At 47.5% G+C, this 18,123-nt stretch overlaps 1 protein-coding gene across 1 annotated transcript in view; it reads left to right on the top strand.

Annotated features, from left to right (window-relative positions):
• Window positions 1-18,123, top strand: part of LOC132835921 (phospholipid phosphatase 3-like) — an 86,491-nt gene that overhangs the window by 32,556 nt on the left and 35,812 nt on the right. Inside the window, exon 2 of the mRNA XM_060855031.1 lies at window positions 14,464-14,621. Within this exon, the coding sequence (XP_060711014.1) occupies window positions 14,464-14,621 (158 nt within the window). The remainder of the gene's footprint in view (window positions 1-14,463; window positions 14,622-18,123) is intronic.

The following is an 18,123-nucleotide window of genomic DNA, read 5'->3' as shown; positions in this document are numbered from 1 at the left end:
GAGAGAGTTCAGGAGAGATTTACCAGGATGTTGCTGAGAACGGAGAGTTTAAGATATGAGGAGAGCTGGCTAGGCTGGGACTTTTGTCACTGGAGTGTAGGAGGTTCAAGGGTTGATGTTATAGAGGTTTATGAAGTTGTGTGGGATATAGTTGAGGTGAATGGCAGGTGTTTTTTTCCCTAGGGTGGGGGACTAGGGGGCATATAATTAAAATGAGAGGAAAGATTTAACAAACATGAGGGGTATTTCTTTTACATTTCTTGTCGTGTGTGGAATCAATGTCCAGAGGAAGTGGTCAATGATACAATAACGACATTTACTCATGTATTTTTATAAATGTCTTTTAAGAAAGAGTTGGAGGGATATGGGTCAGGAGCAGGCAGGTGGGACTAGTTTAGTTTGCGATTATGGTCAGCATGGGCTGGCTGGATCAAAGGGTCTGTTTCTGTGCTGACTCTATGGCTGCATTAAGTCCAACTCCAGTGCCTAATGGATGGGTGATATTCTTTGTCCTTTCTCCTGAAAGGTGGCTGAAGTGTTTTGGGCGCTGAATTTGCTATGTAAATGCTCAATATTTTATATCACATGAGGGGGGAACATCATAGTGAAGCCTGCTCACCTTCGACAAGTGGACTCTAGCACTCGCTGGGTAGTGTCAGAAAGTGGAAATCCTGATGGATTTTCTGCTATGGATGATTCCACATCCCTAGCGTCTCACCCATTGGAGACGAACCGACTTGACACTGAACAGAAAGACACCTTTATCTTGTCTGCTTTGCAGACTGGTCAACACTGAGGGCCCCATTCAGCTGGGCCATTCTCCAGGGTCACCAGGAGACAGAGTGGGCCTTCAGTGGGCCCACAGTGAACTCTCTCTCTCTTTTTCAATCAGGTGTGCAATAACCTTGCCAGCTTGCACCTGACAGGCTGCCTGTGACAGCTTGTGTATCTTAAGTGCCGTGCTGGTTTATTGACACAGAATGTTTGCACAGAATCTCGTTTGTGAAGAAACCGTGGTTCGGGGTGAGACACACTTAATCCCACAGCAGTTTAACAGGAGCCGAACTATTAAATACCTTCGCAAACACTTGAACAGTGTTGGCCTGTGAATCAGGCCTCAATTTCCTGACCTGAATCATGATTAGTCCTCTCAGTCCCTTTCCACCCCCCCCCCTCCCCCTCTCTCTCTATTCCTTTCTGGGGTCTGCTTGTGTCAAGCAACAAAGTTGTATCTAGTCTTTTTTTTTGGTGAGTTTTAACATTATTACCAGTTTTTGTTACACTAATTAAATTGTGTTTGGAACCGTTGAGTTCATTCCTGCACGTTTTTGTTTTGGATGGCTTCTTCTGATAAGAGGAGTAATTTTGGGGTTTGAGGTTGTAGTTGTAATTACATCATCGACATTAATGTCATCGACATTTTGCATTTAAAAATTCTTGGAAGTGTCCCCTTTCTTGACTGAATGTACTACGCAGTTTTGAGGGTGGGGTTTTATTTCCATGAGATTTTGCAGTAAGGAAGTAATTCCTTCCTGTCAGCCTGTCAGCGTGAAGTATTTGCAGTACCCCTACCTGTTCATGTTTATTCATGACCTATCGCCCTCAACCCTGCACCTCCTGTCTGTGCCTACTGTCAATCAGTGAGTGACAAGCCAGGGTCCCTGTTCCTATAAGTGTAACATTGACCTTGTCAGACAGAGACAACACCTGTTCTGGACAAGCAACGCCCCCCCCCCCCCACACACACGCACACACACACGCGCACATCTGCAAACACACACACACACGCAGGCACGCATCTGCAAACACACGCAGGCACGCATCTGCAAACACACACACATCTGCAAACAGACACACGCACACATCTGCAAACACACACGCACACACACATCTACATCAACACACACACACCTACATCTACACAAACTCATCTACATCTACACACACATCTACACACATACTCATTTATATACATCTACATCTACACACACAACACACATATCGACATCTATATGCACACATCTACATACACACACCCCTACATTTACACAAACTCATCTACATCTAAACACACACAATTCTATACACACACATCTAAATACACACCTACATCGACACAAATTCATCTACATGCACACATACACATCTGCACAAGAAAGCACACACAGATGTGTATGTGCACATGCAAAGAGACACAAAGCCAGGCATACATACACAGTTACACACCCAGCCCCACACACTGGCATACGCACATACAGACACACACACACTCAAAGACATACATACACATGCAGGCACAGATAGGCACATTCAGACACACACACACAGTTGCACACTTACACACTGACAAAGGCACCCACATACACACACTCTGCAGTTTCCTGACACGACTGTGCTGGTGGTATGTCAGTGCCTGGGGCTGGGCCTACAGGGGTATTTGAGGGGTGGATGGTCCCTCTCTGCCTGCCTGGTTCAGGGGGTACCCCCTCCACACTGCTTTTGTTTCTTTGAATGTTTATAAAGGTTGGCAAGAGAGCACATGTTTGTGGAAGTGCCCTCACAGCTACATCTCATTGGCAGCCGTGTCTCATTGGCAAGGGAACCTGCCTCCATGTCAAATTACAGGGTGCCCCGTGTGACAGTTCTGAGGGAAGGGAGTGGAGTCGGGTTGGGTCACAGAAACAGTCCCAGCTCAGGTCTCCCAGCCCTCCCAACTGAGAGTCCAGCTGCAGGGGATTTTTTTTTTAATATGTGTTATCTGGATTATATATGCTCAGGTCTCCAGAATGTGACTGGAACCCACAATCTACTGCCAGAAGTGAGACTTCTTTAATCTCTGCTCCATCTGTGTGGAAAGTGCTGTCTTACCCAGTCAGCAGTCCTGGGCATGCTCAGTGAGAGTCGACAGGCCGTTGCGCTGTAGCACTGAGTTCTCTGAACCTTTGTCCAGGGCCTGTCGGACTGAATCTACCGCATGCCCTAACTGGAGCTGAGACCAATCACTTGTTGCAGACCCTACAGCACAACCATGGGGGAAAGAGGCGAATCATTGCCTGCACATCCCCAGGAGGGAACTTAATCTTTTAATATTAAGGACAAGGCTTCACTTGATGAGCTTATATCGACAAAGACTGCTGCTGCTGCTGACTGGAAGGCGAGCACTTTGAGTTCAAGGAACAGGAGTAGAGACACCTCCTCGTGGCTCGGTCAGTCTGTTGGTTCTCTTCAGGCCTAGTTGTTTACGCTGAGGAGATTCTGAATTCCCCTCGTGAAAGGCGCTCTTTGAATATACTGACGGCCTGGTGGATGAGGCACTGCATTTGTAGCTCCAATCAACCACAGACCACAAGGCCCCAGGCTGGGCCACTTCATCACCTCCCCCAGGTTCATGCACTGAAAGACGGGCGCTTTTATAAGGCCCCACTCCACCCAGGACCCCAGGAGAGAAGAGGAAAACGTTTTCTCTGGAAAACTTGGCAGCAGAAAACCTTTAAACTTGAGCAGAGGAAATAGAATTCAGGAATGTGTGAGGTGATCGGCTGGTGCATAATCTGATTCATTGGATAAGATTTGCTCTTGCTATCAAACTGTCTATTTACAATAGAAGACATATCAAGGTGGTCAGGCTGTACCCAGTTGGTAGTGTTAGGTGCAGAGGTAAATGTAGGGGAATGGGTCTGGGTGGATTGTGCTTCGGTGGGTTGGTGTGGCTTTGTTGGGCCGAAGGGCCTGTTTCCATACTGTAAGTAATCTAATCTAAAATTGACCCTGAGCTCTTTACAGTTGTTACTCCCAGTCACTGACAGTAGCACTCTCCCTGTCACTCTAAACATCTGAACACGTTGTTAAACTTGAAAGGGTTCAGAGAAGATTTACAAGGATGTTGCCAGGGTTGAGCTACAGGGAGAGGTTGAACAGGCTGGGGCTGTTTTCCCTGGAATGTCAGAGGCTGAGGGGTGACCTTATAAAGGTTTATAAAATCATGAGGGGCATGGATAGGGTAAATAGACAACGTCTTTTCCCTGGGGTGGGGGAGTCCAGACCTAGAGGGCATAGGTTTAGGGTGAGAGGGGAAAGATATAAAAGGGACCTAAGGGGCAACTTTTTCATGCAGAGGTGGTGAGTGTATGGAATGAGCTGCCAGAGGAAGTGGTGGAGGCAGATACCATTACAGCATTTAAAAGGCATCTGGATGGGTATATGAAAAGGAAGGGTTTGCAGGGATATGGGCCAAGTGCTGACAAATGGGACTAAATTAGTTTAGGATATCTGGTCGGCATGGACAAGTTGGGCCGAAGGGTCTGTTTCCATGCTGTACATGGCAGATCACCATCAGTGGAGAGCAGAATTATAGAGAAGCATAAATCTCTCCAAGGAGCTGGAGGAGATTATACACACAGGCCTCGGTGTGGTTTGATAACATTTTAATAAAAATGCTAAAGTCAAGCCCCTGCTTGCCTGGGAGTCACTGTCAATCTCAGAGAGCACACGGGGTGGTAGGGAAATGGGACTTGGTCTGAGTTAAAGCACTAACAGCAGCTTCTCGCAGTTACCATTCTCTGGCTGAAATAGTTAAATCTAATACAGACCATTCACTTTCTGTCTGCAGTCTCTTTAAGTTTCAGAGCCTATGAAGCAAGACAGTACGCTGAGGATGAGTTTATTTACAGGAGGTTCCCAGGGTTGTGATTTTTGTAGGAGTGAGTGGTTATGTCTCCGTTTAGACTTTGTATCAAATTGTGACTCCAGCTCCACAGTCAACAAACCACATCTGGCCGATTGGAATGCTTGGTCCATAGTTCACTGAAATACTGGGCTCAGCTCCACAATCCTCTTCCTGCACTGAACAATCTGCCCTTGTGTGACAAACCAATGGGAACAGGGCTCTGACAGGCTGATCACACCATTCCCACTGTAATGGAGTCCAGCCCTTAGCTTGGGCCCATACAGATATGCAGGAACAGATATGCTCACCTACCCTCCCCTCGCCTCTCCTTTCCTCACCTCCCCTCTCATCACCTGCCCTCCCACTCACCCCCTCTCCTCACCTCACCTCACCTCCCCTATCCCTCACCTCACCACCCGTCCATCCCACACCTCCCCACCCCACTCCTCACCTCCCCTCTCCTCACCTCTCCTCACCTCCACTCACCCCCTCCCCCTCAACCCCTCCCCTCACCGCCCCTCCCCTCTCCTCCTATCCCCTCACCTCTCCTTCTCCTCACTTCCCCTCCACTCCCCTCGCCTCTCTTTTCCTCACCTCCCCTCTCATCACCTGCCCTCCCCTCTCCTCTCCCCCTCTCCTCTCCCCCTCTCCTCTCCCCCTCTCCTCACCTCATCTCCCCTACCCCTCACCACCCCACCCCACACCTCACCTCCCCTCCCGTCAACCCCTCTCCTCACCACCCCTCTCACCTCCCCTCACCCCCCTCCCTTCTCCTCTTATCTCCCCCCTCCTCCTCGCCTCCCTTCTTGCCACCATCCCCATCACCCCCTCCCCCTCAACCTTCCTCCTCACCTCCCCTCTCCTCACCTCCTCCCCTCCCCTCAACCCATCCCTTCACCTCCCCCTCCCCTCCCCCATTACCTCACCTCACTGCTCCTTTCTCTTCTCTTCACCCCCTCCCCACCCCCCTGCCATATCCTCCCCTCTCCCCTCCCCTCTTTTGCTCCTGTCTCTCCTCTCCTCCCTCCCCATTCACCTACTTTTCCCTCTCCCCAACTTTTCCCTTCCTCTCCTCCCCTTCTCCTCTCCCCCACCTTGCTCTCCTGTCCCCTCTCTCCCACCTCCCTCTCCCCTCCCCTCTCCCACTCTGCCCTCTCCCCTCCCTGATTGATAATTCTTGGGTACGGGTGATCCTCCACTGCCTCATCTGAAGAACCATTTTGGGTGATTTTTGAAACAACAAGTATTGATGGGCTGTTCCACTGCAAGGGGCATCACGGTACCACATCCAGTTCCCATTGGACATCTCCCCACACCTGGTTTCTGGCAGCAGTGGCCTCGGGATAGCAGAATACTGCCTGAACTGTTGGCTCGAAAGCTCTGGGACCACGATGACTATAGAGGCGCTAGATGAATACAAGTTAACATAGTGGCAGATGACCTAGCCCTTCGTGGAGGACTATCAGATGAAACCACATTAAAGCTGTGACGATGGTCAGTTATTCTCTGGAATCCGGGATCTTCCCTGTTTAGATGCCACAGTAATCCAGGAGGCAGTGATTTATTTACTGAGCTCTCGGCGCCAGAACAATATGTCGTGTGTGACACTGCTACAGATGGTTTTTACTGATTCTACTCTCTGCCCGAGGGACTGTTTGCTACCCTCGAGGAGTTTGGAGTTCCCAGAGGAATAACTCTCTATCCAGTTTTCCATCCCTGCGTTCCAGCTCAATTTCCAGGAAAGAGATGGAGCTGTTCCCAGATGTCTGTCGCTAGGTTACGTCTTGGTTTGATCTCAGACCTTCCTGCAGTAACTGGAGTGAGATTTCCCACTGTCTTGGGTATGGGGTGGAGGGAACTGTGAGGAGGCTGTGAGCTGGCAGAGAGAAGAGGATAGACAATACCTTTTTGAGGGGGGGGGGGAGGGGGGGCATGTGTCCAGCAGATATTTTTGACTCTGGTCAAGACTCCAATCCAGGGGCTGGTGAATCCTCTCTGCTTTCCTTTTGATAACGCAGTACCCAGTTTGAGGTTTATTGAGTAGTTTGGTTTGAGTCTACCTCTGTGTAGTGTAAGTATGGAATGGATGCACCAAATAGCCTCCTTTTGTGCAGTAATGACTCTGTGGGTTGGGTTTTACTTGGGAGGTAGATGTTACCACGCCCTCCCCAGCTTCAGAGGCCAGGCCCATGTCCACTCTCCCAGGTCACCCTTCACTTGGCTTCACGACTCTCAGCTCAGGATGAGATTCCGTACAATGAGCACACTATCTCCCTCCTCGGGTGCGACTTGAGCCCAGAGCGTCTGGGCTCTGATACCTCTGTCCTCCCCTTTCAAGGGGTAACTGAGATAGTCCATGCTCGCTGACCCTGGCTGGTGAGGAATTCTGGGAAGGCGCACTCTGCCTCCTCTGTCCTTGACCTATTCATGTGACCTCAGAAACAGCCTGAGCCGAGTTAAAGGAACAACTACTAAAAAAATATAAGAGGATTACAACAGTAAACGTGATTCTACTCAATCACGTCAAGAGGCCAGCATCACTTCAACAGTTCAGTGATCGCTGTAATGAAATGGATTTGGGTGGATCACTGTGCCTGACAGACAAAATCTGAAGGTTAATACAAGCACAGGAGAGCAGGTCGTATTTTACAGCTGGCTATTGGATTTCAAACGATATGTTTCAATTAGAAATTCACAGAATTAATTGGCATCTTCTACAGAGTGAGTGAAAAGCAGATGATTCTGACTAAATACTGGTCGATCACTGGGGTGGGTGATCTCTGGTCCCGGTGATCACTAGATTGGGTAATTGCTGGATCGAGTGATCACTGGGACGGTCGATTGCTGGATCAAGGGACCGCTGGATCAGGAGCTCACTGGGCTGGGTGACTGCTGCTGTGCTCATTATCACTGAACCAGGGAACTGCTCTGCTGGTCACTGTCATTGCTGTCATGGAATGATTTATATCACCCTAGAAACAAGCCTGCTGTTTTATTTCAAAGAAAGCCAGCCAATAACAAGAAAACAAAGAAGTAAACACATATTTTGTTCAACCACATCTTCCTCTGGAGTGTGGGGAAATATTGTGGGATGTGCTGTATTGTGTTCAGACAAATATTTGATTAGAAGCTGCTTTGAGTTAGATTCTGCCTATGGTTTCCAAATGCCTGACACAGCTGCATGGTGTGGGCTTGTGTTCACTGCTTCCTCCTCCACAGGCACAGAACTGGCTTTAGGAACAGCATCTTCACTGACCCCCACTCCCATCCCCATCTCCTCCCCAACAACACACACACACGACATGCACGCGCGTGCGCACACACACAGACTCTCACTCTCACTCTCACACACACAGACTCTCACTCTCACACACAGACACACTCACTCTCTCACTCTGTCACACTCAACACTCACTCATATTCTCTCACTCACACGGACACACACTCACTCTGAGTCTCTCACACTTATACAGACACACACTCTGACTTTCCCTCTCACTCTCACACACACACACACACACACACACACACATACTTGTGGACATGCCTACTGCTGCATTCAGAATTACTGTCCAGATAAATGAACGACCATACTGGTGTTTTAAAGAAACCTTGGGCATTCAGATCTGAAACATTGGAACCTCCCAGACTAATGAATTTATGGACAGTAGAACATTTAACCAACTTGTTTGTTCCCACAGACCAGCTCGCTCCACAATCATAAGTCAGTTTGACCAAGTCCAGAGCAGCTTCACAGGACTAATCCCTGGGTGAAAGGCTTGACCTATGAGGAGCATTTGAGTATTCTGGCTCTGCACACAGTGTAGTTTGGGAGGCTGAGGGGGGACCGAGAGGCCTGCAGAGAGTGGACACCGAGAAGATGTTTCCACCAGCAGGAGAGACTGGGACCTGAGGGCACAGCCTCAGGGATGACCCTTTAGAACTGAAGTGAGGAAGAATTCCTTCAGTCAGAGGGTGGTGAACCTGTGGAATTCATTACTGCAGAGGGCTGTGTATTTAAAACGGAAGCCTGGCGAGTTATTTAAAACAGATAGTTTCCTGAGAAGGGGATCGAGGGTTACAGGGAGAAGGCAGGAGAATGGGGGTGAGAAACAAATGGCAGAGCAGATTCGACGGGCTGAATGGCCCAATTCTTCTACTACATCCCAAGTCTTTGGCCCCTGCACTGATGTCTGTAGTACATCACGCTCCCTGCCCAGTGTTCTCTTAGTGAAATGTCTCCCTGAGCCTATGTAAAAACCGCCTTTGGTTTGTGAACTGTGTGTGATGCTGCCAGTGCCATTGGAGAAGGTGATGAACAGCAGCCGGTTTTGTAATGGAGGTACACTACAGTGATGTGAGGGACTGGAAGCAAGTGTGTGGGTGAATTACAAATATTGTGACAAATGAGCTGCGGTAGACAGTATTTCCTTGGCAGGATTGAGCTCGTGGGGCTTTCCTGGGGTCAGACGTGGAACAGCACCGCAGCAACGGTCCCTGTCAGTACATCCACACCAAGATCTCAGCTCTGAAATACGGAATGGTCACGTCTCCCTCGCTGCATCTTTTCAAACATATTTGTATTATCTGCTGCCCCACTCTTTGAGTTATCCTTCAACTCAGAGACTAAACACTTTCTGTACCAGGGTCAAAGCTGATCTTGATCACAGATACAAGACTTCTCAAGATAAGGCAGAGGGGAAGCAGCAGCAAACTGAAGGACCTTGGAGCAGCACAATCCACCCCATTTCAGTCCAATCGATGGTGCTTCTAGTTTCCACTGTTCAGTGCCACAATGTGATGGAGCTGCTGCACTTGGCGCACAGATTGGCACTGCGTTGGTATTTAACAATGCCCTTTCTGTTCACCCTTGAAGTCAGCTTTCAAACAAATCGCTACCTCCTGCTCCCTGTGTTTTGTGCTCTTTGTGCACACCAATAGACCCATACAAGATCTCAAAGGCAGTGCACTCACCCCACACACCACAGACTAACACTCTCCCGCACACTCGCCCCCACACACTCGTCTGCACACTCTCACCCACACACACTCACGCACTCTCTCTCTCTTTCATACACACACTCACACACTCTCTCACACACACACTCTCTCTCTCTCACAGTCTCTCTCTCACACACAGTCTCTCACTCTCTCTCACACACAGTCTCACATGCTCTCTCACTCACACACAAACATACACACACACTCGCACGCTCTCTCTCTCACACAGACACACAGTCTCTCACTCTCTCTCACACACAGTCTCACATGCTCTCTCACTCTCACACAAACATACACACACACCCACACTTGCACGCTCTCTCTCACACACAGTCTCTCTCTCACACACAGACACACACAGTCTCTCACACACATACACAGTCTCACATGCTCTCTCACTCACACAAACATACACACACTCGCACACTCTCTCTCTCACACAGACACAGTCTCTCACTCTCTCTCACACACACAGTCTCACATGCTCTCTCACTCTCACACAAACACACACATTGTCGTGGTTCCAGTTTTATTGATAAGAGAATGGAGGAACTCAGTGAGATCAATAGGAGGTTGGATTATCATTTGGGGGAAAACTCACTTGCAGCACTACGGAGCTAGCACAGCAGGATAGTACTGACTGTGCAGAGAGCTGCATGCCCTCTGGGCTGAATGGCCACCAGCTGTACTATACCAATGCAATGTCAGCCAGAACGTTTGACAATCTGAGGGAACTCAAGCAGCATTCTCTCCATTTCACCCATCCCTGATGTTTCTTTCCCCTCGTGATGATTCTCTGGAAAGTGGTTTACAGATCTAACTTTATTTTCGTTGAACCGTGTCCCAGTGAGAGATGTATCAAAAACTCAGTCCGTTTTCTCCCTGTGCTGGTAGTTACATTTCAGAGGTGCCCTGTTCAGCTATTGACTCACCGACCAGTGGAAACATGTTGCCCCTGTTGAATGTAATTTTGATCACCTTCATCAGCCACGATTTTGCTTTCCTGTCTGAGAGGAAGGCTTAAGGATAAATCACATTACAACGTGGGGCCGGGGCAGGGCAGAATTAGTGTGCACGAAGGTCAGGAGTTCAAGACCCTGGGATGTTTCTGACTTAATTATTTTGTCGAATTTAATTCATTCCCCATCTGACTATGAGACATTCCAACGCGAAGGAAGTGAACGTTGACACTTCCCAACCCGCCCATACAGTCCGTATTTCCTCACTTTGGATTGACCAGAAACGCCGGTTGTGGAGAATTTCTCAGGGCAACCTCCCCTGACAACAACCAGGGCAGGAAGACCGAGAGAGAGAGAGAGTCAGAGAGAATTTCTTTTAAAATGCAGAATTCTTTGTCAGTTTTTAAACTTGATACTGTCCTCCAGCAGTAAATAATTTCACACACAAGCAGCTCGGTTCTGTAATGGGGGGGTTGGGGGGGTGCAAAGTCTGGATTGCAGATGTGTGTGGATTTATAGAAAACAACAGAAAGATTGAGCTTGAAAGGCAAGGCGAAAAGGAATGTTCCTGAGAGATAGAAGCCTTGGAATCTTGCCCGGACTGATGGGACAGACATAACCCAGATTTAATTTGGCCTGTTGTTTCGGGGAGGCATGGCAGCATTTTCACTAGGGCACAACAAAAACAGGGACTTGCGTTTAACTCGTGCCCCAGACACAATAAGACATCCCCTGGCATTTGACAGGAGTCACAGGAGGAGGTCTTTGTGCTGCTGATCGCAACGCTGAAAAAGGGGCTGGCTTGCAGGAGAGAGAGGGGTGAAGAGAAGTGCTGGGGGTTCAAGAAAAAGACAGCTTTAGGGACTGTTTTCCAGAGCTTAGGGTCAAAGCAGCTAAAGGCATCTGGTGGAGTGATTAAAGTGTGGTCAGTGCAGAGATCTCAGAGCATTGCCAGAGGAGATTACAGAGGTAAAGGTTGGCAAGGTAGCATGGGGATTTGAACACACCTCCATTCACCCTCTGGGCAGTAGCAGAGATGGGGATTCAAGGCATGCTTTCAACTGGTTTGGCTTGACAATGTGCCACAGTTCCTACACCACGGCACTGGGCCAGTTGTATTTTCTGTGTTTGTGCCTGCTTCCTTCCAGCTCATTCTTTCATTCTGTTTGTTCATCCTGCCTTCCCCCACCCCAGAGACAAATAGATCTGTCCTCTGCCTCAATCTAACACGTTAGCCTTTCAGAGATAGTACTCATCACGCGGGTTGGCTGTAACTGGGAGCGACGCATAGACCCGCAATGTCCGGTCACCCCGACTCTCTCTAAACATTCTGATTTAATTTGATTTATTGTTGTGACGTGTACCTAAATACAGTGGGGAGCTTTGTTTCGCGACCGGTGCAGGCAGACCATAACAAACAAGGACATACAGATCATAGGGCGCTTAGGCAGAGTGTGGCATTTGAGGTTACAACTGCTTCAGAGGTGTACTAAAGCAAGATTAACATTAAATGTGAAGTTAGAGAGGTCCAGTCAGCAGTTTAATAGCAACAGGGAAGAAGCTGTTCTTGGTCTGTGTGCTCACGTTTCGGTAACTTCTGTCTGACGGCTGTATTTGGAAGCAAGTCCCTACTGTATGGTCCAGGCAAGCCAGGGGTTAAATATTTAAAGTGCAGCTTTAACAAGACAGTATAGTAGCCTCAGTGGCCCACTCCAGTTCTAGTGTAGGCCATGAGCAACTAGTATAGCAGACAATTGTATAGCATGAGGTTGATTGAGATAAGTAACTGTTTCACATTGGATATGAGATTAACCATGACAGAATCAGTAATACCATCGATCACCATTCTAATCTTTAGGTGTTTTTGTAATATGCATAAAACATCTAAAGGAAAACAATTCCTGAGCTAGAATGAAAATAGTTCTCGTATGTTTTGACAACACATCTATCCTAGGACAAGCCAAACAGACATGCACACAAATTCCTAGAAGCATAGATTCCAACTGGAACTTTATCAACAAACTCGTCAACTGGGACCCCGTTTACCACCCTCTGAGAAAAAGAACAGGAAATGACATCTGCACCGTAAATGACATCACCAAGTCAAGGAAACCTAAACATGAATAGAAAGTGGGTCCCTTACCACCAGCGCTTCACTGGAGGCTCACTGATGATGTTACCTAGCGTGGTGACAAAACGTCTGAGAATGAACGTTCCAGCTCACTGACCAAACGTACATCCAGAAAATAGTTCTATTTCTACTTTTCAAATTGTCATGATTGTATTTCTTTAACACCTTTAATAATGCCATAAAATGTTTTGAGTAGCTGAATGAGAGTAGCAATCCCTGAGCAGTGAGTTAGAGAAGGGTTGACTTTTGGAGGACAATTAGATTAGATTAGATTACTTAGTGTGGAAACAGGCCCTTCGGCCCAACAAGTCCACACCGACCCGCCGAAGCGCAACCCACCCATTGCCCTATATTTACCCCCTACCTAACACTATGGGCAATTTAGCATGGCCAATTCACCTGACCCGAACATCTTTGGACTGTGGGAGGAAACCGGAGCTCCCGGAGGAAACCCACGCAGACACGGGGAGAACGTGCAAACTTCACACAGTCAGTCCCCTGAGGCTGGAATTGAACCCAGATCTCTGTTGCTGTGAGGCAGCAGTGCTAACCACTGTGCCACCCAAATTGTTCTCTGATGAAGTTTATGGGGAAAGAAAAGAAAGATTTTCTTAAAGTTGAGAGACAGCAGATTTCCTCTACTGCAGCCAAACTGGATGTGCTTAATGTTGGGCTTTAGTGAACAGCAAATCCATCCTTCAAGTAGATGTGTGGAATCTTCTACTAGCCAATAACTGAGCAAGTTCCAATATTGCTCTATAGATCCCCTGTTGATCCATTCATATCGTGAAAACTGAAGAGAGTCAGTGGGTCACCAGTGTCTCTGGAAAGAGGAACAGAGTTAGTGATTCAGAATGATGATGCTTTGTCAAAACTGTCATAACTGAAAGATATAATGAGCTGTCAGCGAGGAAGCAGCAGGAGGATAGAGAGGGAAAGACCAAAGGCTAATCTATTCATACAATGCATTTCTACAGAATCCAATAGCGTATAGAAGCAAAAGTAATTCTTCATTTCCAAGTTGTCAGACAACACAGAAACAGACCCTTTGGTCCAACCAGTCCATGCCAAACATCATCCCAAACTAGATTAGACCCACCTTCCTGCTCCTGACCTATATCCCTCCAAACCTTTCCCATTCATGTATTTATCCAGATGTTGTAACTGTACCCACATCCACCACTTCCTCAGGAAGTTCATTCCACACATCAACCACCCTTTGTATAAAACATTTGCCAATCATGTCTGTTTTAAATCTCTCCCTTCTCACCTTAAATATGAGTCCCTTTGTCTTCAAATCCCCCATTCTGGGGAAGAGAAACCTATCTATATGATTTTATAAACCTCTATAAGGTCACCTCTCAACTTTCTACACTCCAGTGAAAAACATAGAAAAGACCCATTGAGGCCTTTCTTTATAACTCGAGCCTTCCACACCTGGCAGCATCCCGGTAAATCTCTTCTGAACCCTCTCCAGTTTAATCATCTCCTTCCTGTGACAGGGAGATCTGAACTGGACACAGTATTCCAGAAGAGGTCTCACCAATGTCCTGTACAACCTCAACATAATCTCCCAACTCCTGTACTCAAAGGACTGAGCAATGGAGGCAAGCGTGCCAGTTGCCTTTTTATCCACCCACCCTACATGTGATGCAGACTTCAAAGAATTATGGACATGTTCATTTTAGCTGTTTTGTCTCTTCCAGCTTCCCTTCCCCTCTTCATGGTGGAGTTCAATGCTGTCAAACCGTATCGCCGGGGTTTTTACTGTAACGACGAGAGCATCGGTTACCCCCTGAAGAAAGAGGAGACCATCAGTGACCCTGTGCTGTGCACCGCAGGCATCCTGATCACCGTTGTTGCTGTAAGTCTGAGTGTTTATTCTGCATGGTCCTTTTGTTTCAAATCTCTCTATCGACCTTTGATCTTTGCACGAGCAATCTATTATTGGCCAAGGGGGAAGTTGTGAAGTCACCATTGGGGATTTGGACAGGGGGAAGAAACAGCTGCAAATGTGTTGCTGGTCAAAGCACAGCAGGCCAGGCAGCATCTCAGGAATAGGGAATTCGACGTTTCGAGCATAAGCCCTTCATCAGGAATAAGAGAGAGAGAGTAGCCAAGCAGGCTAAGATAAAGGGTAGGGAGGTGGGACTAGGGGGAGGGGCGATGGAGGTGGGATAGGTGGAAGGAGGTCAAGGTGAGGGTGATAGGCCGGAGTGGGTTGGGGGCGGAGAGGTCAGGAAGAGGATTGCAGGTTAGGAGGGCGGTGTTGAGTTGAGGGAACCGACTGAGCAGAGGAGATGACCTGGGGGGTGCAGTGAGAGAGGGACTCACTGAAATCCTTGTAGAGGGAGTGCTGAGTTGAGGGAACCGACTGAGCAGTGCTGAGTTGAGGGAACCGACTGAGCAGTGCTGAGTTGGAAGAAACAGTCATGTCACCCAACGGTGAACATCGATGTCAGTCCCGTTTGGTGGAAAGTCTATCCTCAATTCCATCCAGGACAAATTCACCTCAAATCCATCCCAAAGTGATTGATCACTTGAGGACAAACTCTGTATACCTTGGTGTAGCAGGTTGTTAGATTTGTTTCTAAGGATTACAATCTATCTTTCCACGTCATGTGAAGGAGAAACAAAGTGCATTGGGAACTTCGTGCTATTGGTTGTAGTGTGACACATAAAACAGAGAGCACTGGGCAGAGGAACTAACAGGAGATCTGGGTGCAGTTTCAGAGACCCCTTGACTAAATACTGAGAGACAAATGGAAGAAAATGGATATATAGATAGCAAACATATCTGTTCAACAGCGACCAAAAATAGCAGCTGGGTTGAATTTGGCGTGGGAGCACAAAGTATTAATGGAGGAAAAAGTAGAAGTTGCTGGAAAAGCTCAGCAGGTCTGGCAGCAGAGAGAAATCAGAGTTAATATTTCAGATTGTGTAACCCTTCCTCAGAATTTATTAATGAGGGCAGGTGTTGGGTGAATGTTGGGCTTTGTCTTACAGGAGTAAGTGAAGTAGTGTCCCTATAGACCTACTCCTAGGAGAATTCAGTCACACACTCCGTTGCTAAGGGAAGGTCTGTCTTCAGGAGGTGGTGATGGTGAGGAATTGCATTTACATAGAGAGGAAATCTCAGAGTAATGGCCCATTCCTGGGGGAGACTCTCTCTGGGTCTTGGAGTAACGTCCAGATAAATTCTTTGAATCATTCGGCCCATCAAGTCCACACCAACTCTCCGATGAGCATCCCACCCAGACCCACTCCCCCCTACCCTAGGGGTAATCCTGCATTTACCAAGGCCAGTCCATCTAGCCTGCACACTATGGGGCAACTTAGCATGGCCAATCTACCTAACCTGCACATCTTTGGAGGAAACCTACATAGACACTGGGAGAATGTGCAAAGTCCCCACAGACAGTCCCCAGAGGGTGGAATCGAACCCAGGTCCCTGACAATGAGGCTGCAGTGTTAACCACTGAGCCACCGTGCCACCCTAAATTACATAAACAATTTTGGGAAACAGCTTGCACTCAGTATAGAATAGAATTAAATCCCTATAGTGTGTGGACAGGCCCTTAAGCCCAAGACCATACTGGCCCTCCAAAGAGTAACCCACCCAGACCCATTTCCCTACTATTCTACATTTACCCCTGACTAATGCACCTAACCTACATATCCCTGAACACTGTGGGCAATTTTAGCAAGGCCAATTCGCCCTAACCTGCACATCTTTGGACAGCGAGAGGAAACCCACACTGACATGGGGAGAATGTCTGTGTGGAGTTTGCACAGTCTCCCAAGGCAGGAATCGAACCCAGGTCCCTGGCACTGTGAGACAACAGTGCTAACCACTGAGCCACCATGCCACCCCAAATGAGTATGGGTATACTCACCTGCAGTGAGTAACTGAGTTGAGAAGAGAGCTCTGGAATTGAAAGCTAGAACAATGTGGTACATCAGGCTGTTGTTGCTCAGATGACAGTCTGTTTGGGAACACTGCATTACACACCAGCAGTTACTTATAGTGCCATATTTGTACACTCCCTTGTATCTGCGTCTCGGAGAATACTAGCCTCCTCTAAGCCTAGTGAATCTTCAACTAACTGAGAAAGCTGGCTAGATGGGAAGGTGGAACAGCGAGCAGGCAACAAGAAGACAAACCTGCATACTGAGTGCTTGGGATTTGCAATGTGCTGCCTCACAGGGCAGTGGCTAATGTTACTGCTTCCAAGAAAAAGGAATTAGGTAAATATTTAAAAGAAAGATGCAGGAATACAAAAAAAACAATCCAGAGAATGGAACCAACCAGATCGGTCCTTGCCTGAGCTGGTTGGGCTGAATGGCCTCCTCTAGTGCTGTACTATCCAGTGACAGGCAAATGATTGCAGATGCTCGAGATCTGAAGTAAATACTGAAAACGCTGGTAGAGCTTGCCAGGCCTAGGAACCATTAAACATTTCAGGTAAGCCTCCCCTCAGATTTCCAGCATTCACGGTATTTTTTTACTCTCTGATTAATGTCCAATTCATAGCACAATCCCACTCAGAAACACTAACCTGCTCTACATCAGGACAGGGAGCTGGGGAAGGTCACTGACTTTAAGGGCTTTATGATAGAATGGGGACCCATACATTGTAAAGGACAGTGAAGGGGATGCGGCCTAACGATAATCTCAGCCCATTCAAGAGTAACTTACATTTATATGTTTAACATGTTCTCAAGTCGCTTCACACCATGACGTCAAGTCACATCAGCAAAGATTAGGTCAGGTGACCAAAATCTCAGTCAAAGGAGTGGGTTTTAACAAGTGTCAGATTGGAGTAAAGTGAGACTGAGCCTCAGCAAGGTATGGAGAGGGGTCTCCAGAACTGAAGGCACAGCCACCGTTAGCACTGTGATAGAAACTGTCCAGCTATAAATAGGAATTCACTTTACTTTGACAGAAGGCCAGTACAAAGTAAATCTTGAATCAAACTCTTGAAAGACTGAATAGGAGGTAACACAGAGAAAGTCTAGCACCAGTATCAAGAATTAGAACAAGATAAGAAACAAGAAGAAAGCACTAAGGTTATCAACCCCTTTGGTGTTCATTCCCCAAAATCTACAGTCCATGCACTGCCCAGTCCCTGTAAGAGAGTAGCAGAATTTATGGGAACTTTAACAAGACCTGCTTAAATGGAAATACGGAACATCTGTCCAATCTGATTGGAGGTTAATCTTAACACAAGGTTATATAAAGATGTCGTTTGATGGGGAACAGATGCTGGAAAATCATCTAAGCGCAATTACGTTAACCCTGTGAGTGCTGTCACAAAACCTGGAGGATTGTATGAGTCCCAGAGAGAAATAAGGAAATGGTATTT

This window comes from Hemiscyllium ocellatum, chromosome 45 (assembly GCF_020745735.1).
Source record: "Hemiscyllium ocellatum isolate sHemOce1 chromosome 45, sHemOce1.pat.X.cur, whole genome shotgun sequence".
Classification (NCBI taxonomy): domain Eukaryota; kingdom Metazoa; phylum Chordata; class Chondrichthyes; order Orectolobiformes; family Hemiscylliidae; genus Hemiscyllium; species Hemiscyllium ocellatum.
This window is presented reverse-complemented; position numbering and strand designations above follow the sequence as displayed.